Here is a 20,257-nt window from a genome sequence, read left to right as displayed (position 1 = left end):
TTACTTCTGTTAAATTTTTTATGTTTTTTTTTTTAATAGTATGATACAGACTTTTATATTCTTGATAAATATCCATTGGCTGTAAGACCTTTCTATACCATGCCTGACCCAAGAAATCCTGTAAGTAATTTTATTTTAAGTAATTTGTTTTGGGGAAGAAGGAAAAATCTTATTGTGACTATGTTAAATTGTATACTGGGAATAATGGTTTTTATCAGTAATTTGCAATTTTAATGGGCCATCATTATATGTATTACTACTAGTTTCTGTCAATTCAGGTCAAAATGATACTGTGAAATATAAGTATTCTAGAAAATTAGTCCCAAAACCTACATTAAAAATTATTTTCATGTATAATTTTTTGAAGATTTATGAGGAAGAAATGCCATATAAATAATAAGTAGTATCATTAGACTTGCAGACTTTAACATATCATATTACCATTGACTTTGAACTAAGAAACAGCATTCTGTCTTGAGAGTTCATCTAATTTGTGTTTTGTGGCCTTTTACTGTTTTTCCATTGTAGTGGTTCCCAAACCTCAGTGTGCATCAGAATCGCTAGGAGGGCATTTTAAAAGACAGATAATTGGGCCCCATCACCAGACCGTCTGATTAGTTGGTCTTAGGGGATCTTGATAATTTGTATTACTGAGGCTAATGATCTAGGACTCATACTTTGAAAACTATTGGTTTATCAAAAGACAGGGAAAGTAAGTTAAAACCTGATACAGGAATAAGTTAAACTATGGTAAATTGATGTTCTATTTACTTTTATTAAAATAAAAAAAAATTTTGGATTAAAAAGACAGTTGTTGATAATTTGAAGTTCTAAAAATGACCCCAAATCATATCACACTTAAAAACATTTCTGATGATGAAATGAGAATCAGCACTACATCTTACAAGCCAGATTATGGTGCTCTGATCTGTTATCCAAAAGTGTAGAAGACGGGGATCATAAAATCTGATAAAGGGAAGGAAGAAGTTATTATACAGCTCTCACTAGTTTAATCTTGTGTTAGAGAAACAAATTGTGCTCGTTAGAGCAGATTGCATCATTAATAGAGGGGAAAATGGACTTGCTCTTTGTGCAAGAGATTTTTTTTCTCATGAGTAATGGAAGTGGAATGACAGTTGAAAAGTGGTCTTTTCTTGTGTGTTTGTTTTTCCCTGAAGAAACAGTCCAACTCTTACGATATGTTCATGAGAGGAGAAGAAATACTATCAGGAGCTCAAAGAATACATGATCCTCAGCTGCTAACAGAGCGAGCCTTACATCATGGAATTGGTAAATAACTTAAAGATATGCAGGAGATTAATGTATATTGTGAAAGCAACACATTTTAAACCTTTTAAAGACTTCTCAGAAACATCATCATTTGTTTTAATCTTTACTGAACAATAATTGCTAAAAGTCACTAAATGAGATGATAAGTTACATTTGGTTTTTGAGTTTTTTTCTATTTTTTTCTAGATTTGGAGAAAATTAAGGCATACATTGATTCCTTCCGCTTTGGAGCCCCTCCTCATGCCGGCGGAGGCATTGGTAATATTATTTTAATATTATGACAATGTATTTCCAACCCAGATTTCATTTGGCAAAGTGTTCATTCACTTCTAGCTAAATTTCTTCAGCATTGGATCCAAAAACTAAATTTTGTTTATTGTGATTGCTTACAAATAAGCCCATACGTGCTAAGTATAGTACAAATTTGAATTATAACAAATTTTATAATTTTATAACAAATTTATAATTTTTTTTTTTAATTTTTATTTATTTATGATAGTCACAGAGAGAGAGAGGCAGATACATAGGCAGAGGGAGAAGCAAGCTCCATGCACCGGAAGCCTGATGTGGGATTCGATCCCGGGTCTCCAGGATCGCGCCCCAGGCCAAAGGCAGGTGCCAAACCGCTGCGCCACCCAGGGATCCCCTCAAATTTATAATTTGTTAACAAATTTTATAATTTGTTATAATTCAATGAATAATTCATTCATTTGCAACTGAATGAATGAATTGCAACTGAATGAATATTTGATTTCCAAGGAACAAAACAAACAGGTAATTTGTATGTTCTAAAATACTATAATTTCTAGCCATTGTTATTCTCTGAAGAGTTTAGAAGCAAAATTTCTTATAAATTGAGTATCCTACTTTATGCATCCATGAGTTCATTTGGACCACCCCAAATTAAAGCTCTCCCACAAGTTAGCTCAGATTGCTCCCAAATTTTTTTGTAATGTAACATTTCATTGACTTTTCAGACCACTTCTAAAATACATGTAAGATACCACTCTGATTTAAAAAGGGTAAGGGGTGACTGGCTGGCTTAGTCAGTGGAGCATGCAGCTCTTGACCTCAGGGTTGTGAGTTTGAGCCCTATAATTGGGTGTACAGATCACTTAAAAAAATAAATAAGAAGAGTAAGTGTTTAGCTCAATTTTGGATGTCCGTATCAAAGACTCTGAATTCTGAATGTATAGATTTGTTAAAATTTTTGTTTGTTGTTTTTTGGAGGGGGTTGGTGAATCGGTACTATATTTTAAAATTTTTTTGGAAAGTATAGAAGAATGTGAATTCATCTCCCTATAAAAAACTTGTTTCTAGTTTTTTCTTTTTACTTTTGTAAAGATAATCTTTGCATATGTAAAAATACACTTTTAAAAATATTTTTACACAAATTGTAGCATACTGTATAAATTATTCAATACCTTGCATTTCTCACTATATTTTGTAACTTATCAATTTTTTTTTAAAGATTTGTTTTATTTATTCATGAAAGACACACAGAGAGAGGCAGAGAAACAGGCAGAGGGAGAAACAGGCTCCATGCAGGGAGCCTGACATGGGACTCAATTCCGGATCTCCAGGATCAGGCCCTGAGCTGAAGGCCGCACTAAACCGCTGAGCTACCTGGGCTGCTCTGTTCCTTATCAATTCTTAAAGACTTTTTCAGTCTTTTTAACACTACATAGAATCAATCCATTGAAAGGGTACGCCATAATCTTGTTACCACCTTCTTAACTGATGGACATGTAGATTGATACCAACCTTTTTTTGTATTACAAACAGTGCTACATTGGAAATATAGTTTAATTTTTAGTGGGAGATTGACAGCTATTTTCTCTTAAAGTATTCAGTAATGTGCATTTGTATTTTCCAAATTTTCATGACTGATGGACAATGTAAATTTTAATCATACTTGTGAAGGACATTTGAATGATTATCAAATACTACTCATTTTCTGAGTGGGGACATGGGGGGGTGTTGTTTTTTGTTTTTTAAGATTTTATTTATTCATGAGAGGCATAGAGAGAGAGGCAGAGACACAGGCAGAGGGAGAAGCAGGCTCCATGCAGGGAGCCCGATGTGGGACTCAATCCCAGGCCTTCAGGATCATGTCTTGAGCCAAAGGCAGATGCTTAACCGTTGAGCCACCCTGGCGTCCTGGGATATGGTGTTTTTATTTTAAGATTAATATTAGATTACTATAATACGAGGTTCAAATATCTGCAGGGTTTTTTTTTGTTGTTGTAAGGTATAACAATAAAAATGTTAATTTGGGAGGCACCTTGGTGGCTTAGGCCATGATCCCAGAGTGCTGGGATCAAGTCCCACATTGGGCTTCCAACTCAATGGGGAACCTTCTCCCTCTCCCCTTTTCTCCCTTCTGCCTGTGCTCTGTCTCTCTCTCTCTCTCTCAAATAAATAAAGTCTTTTCTTAAAAATGTTAATTCTCAGGCATCTGGGTGACTCATCATTTAAGCATCTGTCTTTGTCTCAGGTCATGATTCCAGGGTCTGGGATGCTTCTCCCTCTCCCTCTACTCCATCCTGCTCATGCTCGTGCTTGCTGTCTCTCAAATAAATAAATAAACTCTTTAAAAAAAGCATTAGGGCAGCCCGGGTGGTTCAGTGGTTTAGCGCCACCTTCAACCCAGGGCCTGATCCTGGGGTCTCAGGATCAAGTCCCACAGCAGGCTCCCTGCCTGGAGCCTGCTTCTCCCTCTGTCTACGTCTCTGCCTCTGTGTGTGTGTGTGTGTGTCTCCCATGAATAAACAAAATCTTTTTTTAAAAAAAAAAGGCGTTAATTCCTTGAACGCCTGGGTGGCTCAGCAGTTGGGTGTCTGCCTTCAGCATAGGGCGTGATCCTGGAGTCCCACAATCCTTCCTGCATGGAGCCTGCTTCTCCCTCTGCCTGTGTCTCTTCCCCTCTCTCTCTCTCTCTGTGTTTCTCATGAATAAATAAATAAAATCTTTAAAAAACAAAACATTAATTAGAAGTTACTGCTAAATGAAAATACTCTTTGACCTTGCCTTTTTTCTGTAATACATGTCTATACAACTTTGGGAAAATAAATTGTACACCCACAATTTCATTTACTAGTTCTGCTCTGTTTCCTAAGTGGTACTTGGTCTTAATTCTTTCCAGTAATACAATATTTAAGTCAGTGTCAAAATGAGTCTCTTCTGTACTCAAAACATTTACAATAACGTATCCTAGAGTATTTTATACTAGGAACTACCATGTTATATATCTATTGAATTACAGTAAATTTTTGGTATTTCCATTAATAAACTTCCTTGAACAAGTTTATGGCTCTCATCTTATAGTGATGGCCTGGACTATTAAGATTTTGGACCCCCCCCCCAAAAAAAAAAAAAGATTTTGGCCCCATTTGAAAATACATATATATACACCTATATAAATATATATATATAAATATATATATATATATATTTTTTTTTTTTTTAAGAGAGCTCAAGGGAAGGGAGAGAAATAGAGAATATTAAGCAGGCCTATGCCCACTGCTTGAGCCCAGTATGGGGGTCTTATCTCACAACCCCGAGATCATGACCTGAACCGACATCAAGAAGTTGCATGCTTAACCAGCTGAGCCACCCAGATGCCCCAAATATAGATAGGTTTATAAAATGGGTTTTTTGTGTTTGTTTAAATTATAAGTTTTGGACATTTACATGATTTTTGTAGTTCACAGAATCCAGACAACTTAAGGATATCTCATTTAATCCTTCCCACAACCAGCATCATTTCTGTTTTTCCATTTCTGAATCATACCCAATATTTATTTATTTTAGAGCAAAAGTGTGCATGGGGGCACAGGGTGAGGGAGCAAAGGAAGAGTGAGAGAGAATCCTAAATGGGCTCCATGTCCAGTACAGAGCCAAATGGGGCTCAATTCTAAACCCTGAGATCATGAGCTGGGCAGAAATCAAGAATTAGATGCTTGAACCACTAAGCCACTTAGGCACTCCAAATCAGTCCATTTGAAATAAACCCAAAATAATAGTATTTTGTTGAATGATACTGTGATAGTAGTTTCAATAAGTAAGACCCTGAAAGGTTTTCAGAAAATGAGTTAATTATTTTTTTTCCCCCAGGGTTAGAACGAGTGACGATGCTTTTTTTGGGATTGCACAATGTTCGTCAGACGTCAATGTTCCCCCGGGATCCTAAACGACTCACTCCTTAAAGAAGCCTTGCTTTTTTTTATTCTTTCCAGTAACCTGCTATTGATCAGGCTATCCCTTAGCTACTTAAAATATACAATGGAATAAATGTCTTATCTCAAGTGCCACAGTTACTTTGGATTAATGCAATATAGGTCACTTTAAAACAGAAGATTTTTATAACTTTGGACATGCTTCAGTAGGAAATGGTCGAACATTTTAATGAAAAATTCATGTGGTTACGTTAAAAATTCATACTGCATTACTACAGTAAATGTTAATTTTAAACAGATTGTGTAAGGTTTTTTTTTCTATATTATAGTGGCTACAATATTAATGTCTTAAATTTTCAATATTTGAGCTTATTTTTTTAAATTCTAACATTGAAATAAGGGTAATTTTAGGGAAGCATCTAAGATTTTAATGATTGTATAATTGGCATCTCATGGAAAATTAGGCAGAAAGTATCAATTCTTTAAAGTTGTGCCCTAAAATCCTGTAAAGCAGGTGAGAATACTGGTTAGAAGATACCCAATATAATGCTATATTAAATTGTTAAATTCTAACTTGAATTTCAATAAAATTTTAAAGCTAGTCATTGTTGTCTTTGTGTAACTTCATGGCAGTCTGATTTTGTAACTGGTTTTGACATTTATAATTTGGAAAAAGAAAAAGTACTTTAGTTCATGTAAATGCCTAAAAATAAATGAAAGCTGATATATTGATAACATATATCAGGATATAAGTTCAGATGGATATAAGAGGGTAGAATTCCTAAAACTGAAAGCTTGGGTTACTTAATAGTTTATTTCACATAGATTTTAAAATATTGCAGAATTTTGTTTCATTTTTAACTGGTACTAATATTTAGTGAAATTTCATTGAAATGCACTATCATTTTCCCTACCAAAAAGAAACTTTTGTGTACGAATTACAATTAGGAATACTTTCCCACTAGAGTATTAACTATGTTGATGCTAATGTTAATTTTACAGTGAAAAACATGTAATGGACAGAAATAAAGTGGATATTTTCCTACAGGAAAAGAAAAAATGCAGAAAATAATGAAGTCAGAAAGGTAGGACATTACTCCTGGCCCATAAACATCTACCCACTACTTTTGATGAAAATTAATATTTCACAATCTAGATTATAAGCCTCTGAGAAAGTAGAGACTCAATTTTTAGAATATCGCCTTCATATTCTACTAGACTATCCTGAGTATAGTAGGCACTCCAAAACTATTGAATAAGTTTAAGCTACCCCAAGAATAAATGGACTATTAACCATCTTTTTCTGTATTAACTCCCAGGCCCTAAAATAGCCTAAAGCTATTCTCAAATTCATAGAATCATAGTTTCTTTCAAAATAAAGTCTGTAAAGTCTTAAAATGATATGACATTTTTTATTTAATTTTTGTATTATGAAGTATTCCAAACATGTCTAGTATTGTTTTACAGATTTATTTGATATATATATTTTGGGATTTTGATTGCAATTGCCATAAATCTGTAGAACAATTTGAAAGACTTGGAATTTTCTTCTCTTTAGTCTTCCAGTGACTGAACATTGTCTATCCCTTCATTTCTCGTATTTTTCTTTAATTGGAAAATACATTGGTACTCTTTATTTTCCTTCAAAGTTGTTTTTTAATTTTTACTTTACGCCAGAGTATCATACTACTTTTTTTCTATAGGGAATGGGATCTTTTTTCCTATTAGATTTTTAAGTTGTTTGTTACTAAGGCATAAGAACACTATCAGTTACCAGTTTTTATGGGGGTTTTTGTCTGTGCAGCAACATACCTGAACTCTTAGTTGTATACTTCGTACTGAGTGTATTTTCAAAGTAGACTAATGGTAAGGATAGAACAGGAGTAAGTTATGTATTCTTTGTCTATACTGACTGGATTCGCATCCTGATTTTGCTATTCACTAGCTGTATAACCTTGGGTAACTTGCTTATCCTCAACTTTCCTCATCTGCGTAATCCTATTTCATGGGACTATTGTAGGGTTTAAAAAGTGAAACCCTTAGAACAGTGCCTGGCACATAGAATAGTGTCTGGCAGTTAAGGAAAGGAGTTTTAGCTCTTCCTGTCTAACTCTTGTTTCATTTACTTATTGCATTAGGTTGAGTCCTCAAGTAGAATGTTGAATAAAAGCATGGGGCCATGCTTTTCCTGTTTTTATTTAAATACATGTAAAGTCTCAAAACTAAGTGTGATATTTTCTGTAGGTTTTTAATAGATGCCTTTTGTTAAGACTTTGTTATGAATGTTGAATTTGTCAAATACTTTTTCCGTATTCGCTGCAATTTTTTTTCTTTTAGTTTTGAATATGGTAGATTACAGTATAGAAAATCCTGATAATTTTCTGGAACAGATATTCCTTGAACACTACATAATACTTTGTTCGTATGTACTACTGAATTCAACTTTCTAATACCTATAACAAAAACTCACTGAAGTGTATCATTTTGATTAATTTTGGTGATTTTATACAGTGAAGTAACCTGCAGCATAATCAAACTGCAGAACATTTTCATTGCCCCAGCAAGTTCCTAGTCAGTCTCCACCTCTAGCAACTAAAGATCTACTTTCATTATAGTTTTGCCTTTTCTAGCGTTTCATATAAATGGAACAATATAATAGTCTTTCATGCTTCATTCCTTTCTCTAAGCATTATGTTTCTGAGATTCATCCATGTTGCGTGTATTAATAGTGTATTTCCTTTTTGTAGCAGGGGAGGAGGAACAGAGGTAGAGGGAGAATCTTAAGCAGGCTCCACACCCAGTGTGAAGCCCAGCATGGGGCTTAGTTTCACAACTCAAATCATGACCTGAGCCAAATCAAGAGTCAAATGCTCGGGGATCCCTGGGTGGCGCAGCGGTTTGGCGCCTGCCTTTGGCCCAGGGCGCGATCCTGGAGACCCGGGATCGAGTCCCATGTCGGGCTCCTGGTGCATGGAGCCTGCTTCTCCCTCTGCCTTTATCTCTGCCTTGTCTCTGCCTCTCTCTATATATATGACTATCATAAATAAATAATTTTAAAAAAAAAATTAAAAAAAAAAAAAAGAGTCAAATGCTCAACTGACCGAGCCACCCAGATACACTAGTATACTTTTTTATTGATGAATAGTATTCCATAGAATAGATATGCCATAATTTACTTACCCATTCAGTTGATGGGACATATGAGTAGTGTCCAGATTTTAATCTATAATAGTGCCTCTATGAACATTGAATGTCTTTGTGTAGACATGTTTTCTTTCTTTTTTTTATTTTATTTATTCATGAGAGACAGAGAGAGAGGCAGAGAGACATAGACAGAGGGAGAATCAGGGAGCCTTATGTGGGACTCCATCCCAGAACCCTGGGATCATGCCCTGAGCCAAAGACATGCTCAACTGCTGAGCCACCCAGGAGTCTGACATGTTTTCATTTGTATTAGGTAGATACTTAGGAGTGAAATTTCTAATATGAGAAGTGTATGTTTAATTAACTTTGTAAGATACTGCAATACTGTTTGCCAAAGTAGCTATGCCATTTTGTATTTCCACCAGCAGGGACTAAAAATTTAAGCTGTTCCACATTATCGCCAAACTTAGAAATGTCAGGGCTTTTTTCCTTTTAGCTGTTGCAGTGATTGTATAGTTGTATCTCATTGTGGCTCTAATTTGCATTTCCCTCCTGACAGATGATGTTAAGCATCTTTTCATGTGCTTATTGGCCATATCTGTATCTTTGTGGAAGTGTCTTCCTATCTTTTGCCCATTTCTTTTATTGAGTTGATTGTCTTCTTCAGTTGTAAGAGCTCTATATATTCTGAATATGAACTCTCTGACATTGTATTTTTGGCAGCTAGTTTCTTCTAGTCTGTGGCTTGCCTTTTTTTTTTTCTTTAACTGCCTTTTAAAGAGCAAAAGCTTTTAATTTTATGCTTGTGCTTGTGATCTGTTTAATAAATCTCTGCTTCATCAAGTGTCACAAGTGTTTTCTCGTGTGTTTTCTATAATTTTAGTAATTTGAGCTCTTACATTTAGGTCTATGATCCATTTTGAGTTAATCTTTGTAAATGGTATTTGTAGGGGTCAAGGTTCTTTCCCTGTTGAATTATCTTAGCACCTTTGTAGAAAAGAGTTGATCCTATATATATGGATCTATTTCTAAACTCTCTCTTCTATTCCATTGATTTATATTGTCTTTTCTTTGCACCAGTACTACAGTGTCTTGATTTTTGCAGCTTTAAGTAAATCTTGAATCAGGGTATAAATCTTACAGTCCTGTTTCTCTTTCCAGGATTATTCTAAGTCCTGTGACTTCTCATTTAAATTTTTATATCATCATATCAATTTATTTTCAAAAAAGTTTGCTAAGATTTTGACTTGGATTGTATTGATTCTGTAGATCAATTTGAGGAGAATTGGCACATTAAGTTTGAGTCTTCCTTTTTTTTTTTTAAGATTTTATTTATTTATTCATGAGAGACAGAGACACAGGCAGAGGGAGAAGCAGGCTTCCTGTGGGGAGCCTGACGCAGGACTCAATCCCAGGACCCCAGGATCATGACCTGAGCTGAAGGCAGACACTCAACCACTGAGCTACCGAGGCATCCCCAATCTCTACATTTTAATTGGGAAGTTTATCCCAAAAGACTTAATGTAGTTATTTACATGGTTAGGTTTGTATCTACCTTTAATGTTTCCTACTTGCCTCTTCTGTTTTTTGTTCCTCTATTTTTCTTTTCTTGTCTTTTTTTAATGAATATAAATATTTTTTAGTATTTCATTTTCCTATTGGAATTTTTTTTCCTATTGGTATTTTAATTGAACTTCTTTGTATTGTTTTTTAGTGATTGCTCTAGAGACTATAATATATCATTCTTAACTTTTACAGTCCACTTATAGTTACTAATTTTATATTTATGGATTTTCTGTCTCTGTTTATAGCCATTGTTTTCTTTTTTATATTTTTTTTCCAGTTTGAATATCTATGAGATAACATCCTCTGATTTTTTTTTATATTTATTTATTTATTCATGAGAGACACAGAGAGGCAGAGACAGGAGAAGCAGGCTCCTCACAAGGATCCCAATATGGGACTCAATCCGGGACTCCAGGATCACCCCCTGAGTTGAAGACAGACGCTCAACCACTGAGCCACCCAGGTGTCCTAGCCTCTGATTTTTGAAAAGGTTTGTTGAGGGGCACCTGGGTGGCTCAGTCAGTTAAGCATCTGACTCTTGATTTCAGCTTAGGTCATGATGTCAGGCTTCCTATGGGGAGGAACTCTCACATGGGTTGTGAGATGGAGGCCCAGTCAGGCTCTGCGCTCATTGAGAAGTCTGCTTGATATTCTCCTTTCCTCTCCCTCAAGCCTCCCTGCTAACACACAGACTCATGCTCTCTTTCTTTCTAAATAATAAATGTGATCTTAAAAAAAAAAAAAGGTTTGTTTGATTTAGAAAGTTTTATATTTAATAGGATAAGATTCACAGTATTCTCTTAGGATTTTAAAAAGTTTTAACCTCATCTTCTTGTACCTTTTTTTTCTCTTTCATTAATCCTTAAGATCTTATTAAACATTTATGTATTTCCTTTAAATCTCTTCACCTAATATTTAGCTTTTGATCCTATTGATCCTCTTTATGTTTTCTTGTTTGTTTTTTAATTTCTGCTCTTATATCATCTTCCTTATGCTTTCTTTAAGGTTTTTTCCCCTAGTTTGCTAAGACTAAGTTTCAGTTTTCTTTCTTATAGTCTAGTTGATATACTGACTTTTTTTTATCAACTTTTGTGACATTTTTTATCTGTACATTTCATCTGTGTTCATTTTTCTCTCTGTAGTTCCCCCTTTAGTATTTCTTTAAGTTAGAGCCTGTTGATTAATGATTATAAACATGAATGTGTTCTGTCCTCTTGAATGATAGTTGGACTCAGTATAAAATTCCAGGTTGGCAGTTATCTTTCCCTTAGCACCATTAAATTCTCTGCTGTCAGGGTGCCTGAGTGGCTCAGTGGTTGAGCCATCTGCTTTTGGCTCCCAGGGTCCTGGGATCGAGTGCCTCATCAGGCTCCCCACAGGGAGCCTGCTTCTCCCTCTGCATATGTCCCTGCCTCTCCCTCTGTGTCTCTCATGAATAAATAAATGAAATTTTTTAAAATTCTCTTGCTGTTTATGAACAGTTTACTGTCAGTATAGTTGTTTTTCCTTTGTAGATAATCCTCTTTCCTTGGCAGCTTTTAATTTGCCTCTTTATCTTTGATATTCTACCAATTTGTCATCTGTTTGACAGTTATTCATCTTGCTCAGTAATGAATATGCTTTTTGTCAAAGACCCACATCTGTTTTTCAGTATGAAAAATTCTCAGCAAGTGTATCTTCAGTATTGTTTCTTACCATTTGCTCCATTTTTTTTTTAACTCCAATTTGCTAAATTTGGGCCTCTAACTCTTCTGTTGGGTCTCTAACTTTTCTCATATTTTTCATCTTTGTGTTCTGTGTTCTTACTGAGGCTTTCATCATGGTCTTCTAATTTAATTACTCTTCAAATATGCTTAATCTAAAATTAACCCCATTTATTGCATATTTTTAGTGCCTATTTTTCATTTCTAAAATTTCTAATTAGTTCTTACCTCATTTGTGCCCATTTTTGTTCATATATTCTTTGGTGAGAATTATGCCATCATTTATGCTTCCAATAAATGCTTTATCATACTAAACTACAAAATTATTTTTGCCTGATTTTATTTTGGTTTTGTTCTTGACATAAAAGGAGTTATCACATGTAAACCCCATGGACCTTTTTTTTTTTTTTTTTTTTAGATTTATTTATTTATTTGAGAGGGTAGGAGTAGGGGTAGGGAGAAGCAGACTCCCCACTGAGCAGGGAGCCCGATGCAGGGCTTGATCCCAGGACCCCAGGATCATGACCTGAGCCAAAGGCAGATGCTTAATGGACTGAGCCACCCAGGTGCCCTCTCACCATGGACCATCTTGAGGAGGATGATTATAATGTGAAAGAAGAAAATAATATATGAATAATGAGTAAATGCTACCTCCTAGACCAGTAGTTTTCATACTGAATTGTTGGCCAGTTGGCTTTTACAGTGGCTGAGAATAGCTCCATATCCATGAGTTCTGGGATAGAGTCAAATTTGTTTTGAGGCTTTTGCCTTGGACTATCTCTTGGATTGCATAACTTCCTGTACTTTGGATTTCTTTTTCTTTGTAACTTATAGCTAAGAGCACTTTATGAAATAAAACTTTGTTAACTCAGGCTGAAATGTGAGTTCAGGACTTGAATTTTTTTTCCCTTTGAAGTAAATGTTTCTATATAGTATATTACTATATATGAGTCATATGAAACTTATTTTTCAGCAGACAAGCTCCTGCAAGCTCTGGAAGGTGTTTTTTAAGGGGGAAGGGATTTTTAATTCTTCCAGCTTTATTGAGATATAATTGACATATCTGGAAATATTTAGACTGTTAAAATATTCTTTTCTGTTTTTATTTGCATTACTTTCATCTTTGTTGGCCAGTTCCCTCTTTGAATTACCTGCTTTTCTAAAAAGTCACATGGGTTCATTAATGGGGACAAGGAGGCAACACAACTATACACTTTGCTGTCTGTATGAACTGAACAACATATGCAGTAACCACTGGCAAGCTTTGAAAGAAGTGACATGATTGGTTACAAATATGATGAACATCTATTATTTGCAGAGTGATTTGTAGACTGGAAAGCTAACAGTGAAGTTTGTATTTTATGCAATTACTCATTGTTAATATGCCATGATAACTGGAATTTGAACCATGTTGTTCAAAGATGTGTAATTTAACGGAACAGCAGTAACTAAAAGCTGTGTATATCTGAACCATGCAAAGCTAGGACTTCGTGTATGTGTAGTCATTGTTATTGAAAGCTCTGTATGAAAAAAAAAAAAAAAAAAAAAAAAAAAAAAAAGAAAGCTCTGTATGAGAGCGGGGCATTCTTTGTTTTCCCCCTTCTCTGGGAGTCCAACTTCTATAGACTGCATCAATTGCCCTCCCTTCTCAATAGCTTCTAATTGGATTTGGTCTTTGGAAAGCATTAACAGGAGATCGAATGCAAGGAGAAGAGAAAAGTCAGGATATTTATTTTCCTTCTCTGCTGAGCCACATTTTGGGATTTCTGTCCTCTCCTGAAGGCCACACCTTGCACTGAGCAAAAGTCTCAGCTCCTGTATAGCCACAGCTTCTCAAGTTCCAGTTACTACTGTCTTTCTGCCCCTTCAGGTCTAGAGGTGGTAATAGCTTCCTATACTCATTAGTTCTAGTAGGGTACATTACCATCCCTTGTGGTTTTCTTTAAAGCTTCCCAAAGCATTATGACCTCTTCACAAAGCTATCTTCAAGCATAGCACTCCTGAGTGTGCCATGTGTTTCTCACCAGGACCCTAACCTAGACACCATGTCACACTATTCACGGAAAATTACATGTACCTATCCAAATATGTGTATGCACTCAGAGAGGTCTGAACAGATATAAGCAGTACATCATTTTTAACCCTATGCCCTTTTTCCTAATCTGCTTTTAAAAAAGTAGATTAAGGGGCAGCCCAGGTGGCTCAGCGGTTTAGCACCACCTTCAGCCCAGGGCCTGATCAGAGACCCGGGATCAAGTCCCACATCAGGCTTCCTGCATGGAGCCTGCTTCTCCCTCTGCCTGTGTCTCTGCCTCTCTCTCTCTCTCTCTCTCTCTCTCTCTCTCTCTCTCTCTGTCTCATGAATAAATAAATGAAATATTTTTTTAAAAATCATGAAAAATAAAAATAAGATTACATATACTGATGGATTATTTCAGCTTCAAAAGAGTTAATCCATTTTTCTAGTTTAGATCTTTACTGAAATAGTTTTCAAGTTAACTACAGGCATACTTTGGAGATACTACAAATCATTTCGAGACCACCACAATAAAGTGAATATCTAAAAGCAAATCAAATGAGTTTTTTTGGTTTCTCAGTGCATATAGAAGTTGTTTATACTATAGTCTCTTAAGTGTGCAATGCCATAATTTTTTCTTTAAGATTTTATTTATTTACTCATGAGAGACACAGAAAGAGAGAGGCAGAGACACAGGCAGAGGGAGAAACAGGCTCCATGCAGGGAGCCTGACGTGGGACTCAATCCCTGGACTCCAGGATCATTCCCTGGGCTGAAGGCGGTGCTAAACCGCTGAGCCATCTGGGTGTCCCAGCATTATTTTCTTTAAAAAAAAAAAATGTTCATCTCTTAATTTAAAAGTACATCCTTGCTAGGGCCTCTGGGTGGCGCAGTTGGTTAAGCATCCAACTCTTGGTTTCAGCTCAGGTCATGATCTCAAGGTCATCAGATCAAGCCCTGCATCAGGCTGAGCTTAGTGAGGAGTCTACTAAAGTTTTTCTCTCCCTCTGCCCCTCCCCATGCTCTTTCTCTCCCCCTCTCTCTCTCTCTCTTTCTCTAAGATAAATAAATAAATCTTTAAAAATAATAATAAATAAAAGCACTTTGTTGCTAAAGAGTGCTAACCATTATCAGCCAGTCATAATCTTGTTGCTGATAGAGGGTCTTGTCCCAATGTTGAGAGCTGCTGACTGATCACAGTGGTAATTGCTAAAAGTTGGGGTGACTGTGGCAATTTCCTAAAATAAGACCACAATAAAGTTTGCTACATCAATTGACTCCTTCGTGAATGATTTCTCTGTAGCATGTGACACTGGTAGCATTTTATCCGCAATTGAACCTCTTTCGAAATTGAAATCCTCTGGAACCCTGCCATTGCTTTATCAACTAAATTAATGTAATATTTTAAATCCTTTGTTGTCATTTCAACAACCTTCACAGCATCTTCACTGGGCATATTCCATCTCAAAAAACCATTTTCTTTGCTCATCCATAAGAAGGAACTCCTTATCCATTAAATTTTTATCATAAGGTAGAAGCAATAACACAGCTGATAACATAACATTTTCCCCCATCAGATTAACCTTATTGATCTAGCCGAACCATTAGCCAGTGTTTTTTTCTGATGCATTGGAAAGAAAGGGGGGAAAAAAAAGGCAGCAATTCAGCCACCTCCAGGTTCCACTTCTAATTCTAGTTTTCTTACCATTTCCTTTAATGAAGTTTGAGTCTTTCAAAGTCATCCATGAGGGTTGGGATCAACTTCTTCCAAACTTTTGTTCATCATATTTTGATCCCTCCCATGAATCATGGATGTTCTTAATGGCATCTGGAATGGTGAATCCTTTATAGAAGGTTTTCAATTGTCTTTGCCCAGATCCATCAGAGGAATCACTATGTATAGCAGCTGTAGCCTTATGAAAGGTATTTCTTAAATAATAAGACTTGAAAGTCAAAATTACCCATTGATCCATGGGCTATGGAATGGATGTTCTGGTAGCAGACAAAAACATTCATCTCATGGCACATCTCCATCAGAGCTCTTGGGTGACAAGCAGCATTGTCAATGAGCAGTAACATTTTTAAAGGAATCTCTTTTTTTTTTTTTTTTTTTCAGTAAAGGAATCTCTTATTCTGAACAGTTGGTCTCAACAGTGGGCTTAAAATAGTAAGCCATGTTGAAAATAGATGTGCTCTCACCCAGGCTTTGTTGTTTATGGACCACAGACAGAGGTTGAGCATAATTTGTAAGGGTTCTAGGATGGAGCCTATCCTAGTAGCTGCATCACCCAATGCTTTAACTTTAAATCACCAGCTACATTTGCCCCTACCAAGAGAGTCAGCCTGTCCTTTGAAGCTTTGGGGCCAGGCATTGACTTCTCCCTAGCTCTGAAATTCCTAGAGGTGTCTTCTTTCAATAGAAGACTATTTTGTCTACATTGAAAATCTGTTTAGTGTTGTCAATTTCAGCAGTTATCTTAGCTCAATGTTTTATATAACTTGCTGCAGCTTCTACGTCAGTACTTGCTGCTTCACCTTGCTCTTTTATGTTAAAGAGATGGCCTCTTTCCTTACACCTCGTGAATCAACCTCTGCTTGCTCCCAACTTTTCTTCTGTAGCATCCTTACCTCTCTAAGAATTGAAGAGGCCTAGAGCCTTGCCCTTGTTTAAGCTTTGGTTAAGGAAATGTTGTGATTGCTTTGATCTGTCAATACCATTAAAACTTTATCCATATGAGCAATAAGGCTGTTCTGCTTACTTATCATTTAGGTGTTCACCGGAGTAGCACTTTTAATTTCCCTCAATAACTTTTCACATTTACATTTCACATTTAAATTTCATATTTAAATGCATCACATTTACAACTTGACTGTTTGGCACAAGAGGCCTGGCTTTCAGCCTATCTTGACTTTCAGTATGCCCTCCTCACTAAGCTTAAATTGGAGACATGTGGGGTGCCTTGGTAGCTCAGTCAGTTAAGTGTCCAACTCTTGGTTTCAGCTCAGGTCGTGACCTCAGGGTTATGAGAGCAAGCCCTACATCAGGCTCCATGCTGGGCATTGAGCCTGCTGAGCATTGAGCCTGCTGAAGATTCTCTCTCCCTCTGCTCCTCCTCCCACCTTTTAAAATAAATAGGAGCACCTGGGTGGCAGTCATTTGGGTGCCCGACTCTTGGTTTTGGCTCAGGTCATGATCTCAGGGTCATATTGGACTCTACACTAAGTGCAGAGTCTCCTTGAGACTCTTTCTCCCTCTGACCCTGCCCCCCACCTTCTCTCTAAAATGGGTAGGTAAATCTTTAAAAAAAAAAAAAAAAGTGAAAGACATGTGACTCTTCTTTTCACTTGAGTACTTCTTAAAGGCCATTGTAGGGTTATTAATTAGCCTAATTTCAATGTTGTTGTGTCTCAGGAAATAGGCTTGAGGAGAGAGAAAGAGATGGGGGAATGGCTGGTAGAAAAGTCAGAACACACATTTATTAAGTTTGCCATTATATAAGCGTAGTTTGTGGTGCCCCAAGCCAGTTACAATAGTAACTTTAAAGATCACTGATCACAGGTCACCATAACAAATATAATAATGAAAATATTTGAAATATAGCAGGAATTGCCAAAATGTGACATAGAGACATGAAGAGAGCAAATGCTGTTGGAAAAATGATGCTGATAGACTTGCTGAATGCAAAATTGCCACAGACCTTCAATTTGTAAAAGATATAGTATCTGTAAAGCACAATAAAGCAAAGTGCAGTAAATTGAGGGGATGCCTGCACTCTACTTTTTAACATATTCAGGCAGACATATCTCTGTATGAGTGTTCTTTAAATAAGTAACTCAAACATGCTTTATACAGTAACACATCCTGCATCTAGATTGTCACCTGACTGAGTTTGGGATAGGGAACATTTCCAATTTGCAGGAAAACCACTGACATGCGCACACAGCTTTATTGCTGCTCTAACTGGTTATTAGTCCTAGCCTCCATATCTAAATATTTCCTTCAGAACCAGACCTAACTGAATTTTCCAGAAGCATTAAAATACTAATTCCAAAGTTCTTGTGTTTTCTTTTTTCCATCACCAAAATAGTTAACAAGGCAAGCAGTCATGGTAAGGCTAAACATGTACAAAATAGATTTTTAAAATGTGTATGTGACCTTATTATTGAAAATACTAAAGGTTCTGTTTTTGTTTTTTTTTTTTCACTTTTATGTAAGGTGATAGGAAAGAAAGTTGGGATGGCTTTTAAGAAACCTATCATTGAAGAGCATCCTAAAAAATTTGCTCACTGGGATTCTTTCCTTTCACACTGACAATTTCTACAGCAGTATTTGCAGAAAGCACTGTGCTGCGTTCATGATTCTGGATTAAAGAGATTTCCTCCATAACATTTTTATGGTTGCCCCACTTTTTATAAGACATTCAAAAAGTGGAATAATAATATCCTAGTTTATTTTTACCTTCCAAGTCTAGAATATATGGAACTAATATCTCTTAACAGACTACTTCACAGAATACTGCTCTGACCCATCTACATGGAATGCTGTCAGGTGTGAGTAGTGCTTAGAACAGGAGAGGGCTCTTCACCAGGTCCAGGCTATGGTTCAAGCAGCAGAACCTATGGTTTTAATTATATTGGTGGAAAAGGTGCCATGTGGAATTTATAGGAGGCCTCAATAGGAGAATCATAACATGGTCCTCATAGCCATGCCATCTAAAACAGAAAACTATACACCATTCAGTAAATAGCCCCTGGCTTGCTACAGGACCCTGGTGGAGATAAAGCACCTAACTACAGGACACCAAGTGACCATGTGGTCAGCCCTTCCCATTATGTGCTGGGTTTTGTCAGATCCACCAAATTACAAGAGTCAAAAGCAATCTATCATTAGATAGTAGGTGGTACATTTGGAACTGGACATGAATAGAAAAAGGCCCAAGTAAGTTAGATAATCAAGACTCTCAAGAGCCCCTTGTCATCACTACTTGTGCTCCATTGCTCCTCAGCTCAAACTTACGACCATGTATGGGGTAGAGTGGGAAAGCAGATTCCTAAGACCAGTTGGCAGAGGAGGAAAAGGGCCATATTTGATTCATGGTTGGGCTGACTTGACAAGTGACTGCTGTTATACACTACTACCACTCAAGAGTGGACTTGAAAGATTTGAAACCCTCCTAGTGGACAGTGCCTCTGGCTATCTGTTTTGTTTAGTAGGAGAAGTGGTCCTAGGTAAGACTATACATTCATTTGTGGGTGAATAAAATGGCTATGCTGATTCGTCAGAGGCTGGGAAAGAGAAAGATTGGAAATTGGGAATAAGGAGACTTATTAAAAAGGCATATGCACAATATGTAAAGATCTTAATATCACATGTTAATGCCCACGAGAAAATAATCACCATGGGAGAGGCACTGGTAGACAGAGTAGCTGGGCCAGTTGATGTCAGCCAGCCTCTGTCATCAGCCACTGCAAGGCTGGCACAATAGGCTCTTGAAAGAGTAGTCTGGTGGCAAAGATAGTGAATATGGGCCCAGTATGAGTTTCCACACACTAAAGCTGATCTAATTATTTTCACTGCTAAATGTCCTGTCAATGACAGAAATCATCTCTTAAGAAAACCAACCCTTCACTTTTTAGCAAGTTGATTATGTTGGACCCTTCCACCCTAGAAAGGGCAGCAATTCTCCTTGACATACTTAAGGTATAAGTTTTCCTTTCTTTCCTTTTCCTTTTCCTTTTCCTTTTCCTTTTCCTTTTCCTTTTCCTTTCCACAAAAGCTCATCTAGTAGCAGTATCCAGCAGCTTACAAATTTTGATCTGTCACAGGGAATCCGACATTACAATTCATACTAAGAGTCCTACTTTATAGCAGAACAGTAGGCACAGTACCATGGGATCTACTGATTAAGGAGTCTAGTTCCTTGTTAAAAATCTATGTGTGATTTTTCAGGCCTGGCCATAGGTGATTACAAAGACTTACTTGGCAGGCCTCATAAGGGAAAGGTGCCTTCCCCAAACCAGACTGGTGCATGGCCAATACATCATAAATCTGAAGGGAGATGCAATCAAAGACTCAGACCCTTTTAGCTGGTCACACTCTTCACATATTTACATTCCTAACCTTCATTCTTAGGTTTTTCTATCTGAAGCCTTGGGCAAAAGTCTTCTACAGGTCTGCTGAGACCTTGTAGAAGAGAGAAGGGGGACGTGCTCTGCAGGTACATCTTCACTAGAGCAAGCTTGTCTGAGAATCAGCACAACAAGCCACACACACACCCCCACACTCCAGAAGACCAGCACAAAACCCTTGCACCAAGTCTGTTGATCATAGAGTGCTGCAAAGCTTCAGCTCTAGGGGA

The 20,257-nt window shown here is 36.7% G+C and overlaps 1 protein-coding gene and 1 non-coding gene across 3 annotated transcripts in view; both read left to right on the top strand.

The window, feature by feature from the left end:
- DARS1 (aspartyl-tRNA synthetase 1) overlaps positions 1–6,077 on the top strand; it is a 61,240-nt gene extending 55,163 nt beyond the window's left edge. For both annotated transcript variants that reach the window (XM_041739717.1, XM_041739718.1), the window contains exons 13-16: positions 40–120; positions 1,179–1,290; positions 1,477–1,548; positions 5,407–6,077. In XM_041739717.1, coding sequence (XP_041595651.1) covers positions 40–120; positions 1,179–1,290; positions 1,477–1,548; positions 5,407–5,498 — 357 coding nt within the window. In that variant the 3' untranslated portion in view covers positions 5,499–6,077. The remainder of the gene's footprint in view (positions 1–39; positions 121–1,178; positions 1,291–1,476; positions 1,549–5,406) is intronic.
- A 9,360-nt stretch (positions 6,078–15,437) lies between these two features.
- Positions 15,438–15,532, top strand: LOC121482218. The gene has a single exon (XR_005985568.1). It is a non-coding gene; the product is annotated as a small nucleolar SNORD12/SNORD106 (small nucleolar RNA).
- Positions 15,533–20,257: the final 4,725 nt, after the last annotated feature.

This window comes from Vulpes lagopus, chromosome 24 (assembly GCF_018345385.1).
Source record: "Vulpes lagopus strain Blue_001 chromosome 24, ASM1834538v1, whole genome shotgun sequence".
In the NCBI taxonomy this organism is placed as follows: Eukaryota; Metazoa; Chordata; class Mammalia; order Carnivora; family Canidae; genus Vulpes; species Vulpes lagopus.
This window is presented reverse-complemented; position numbering and strand designations above follow the sequence as displayed.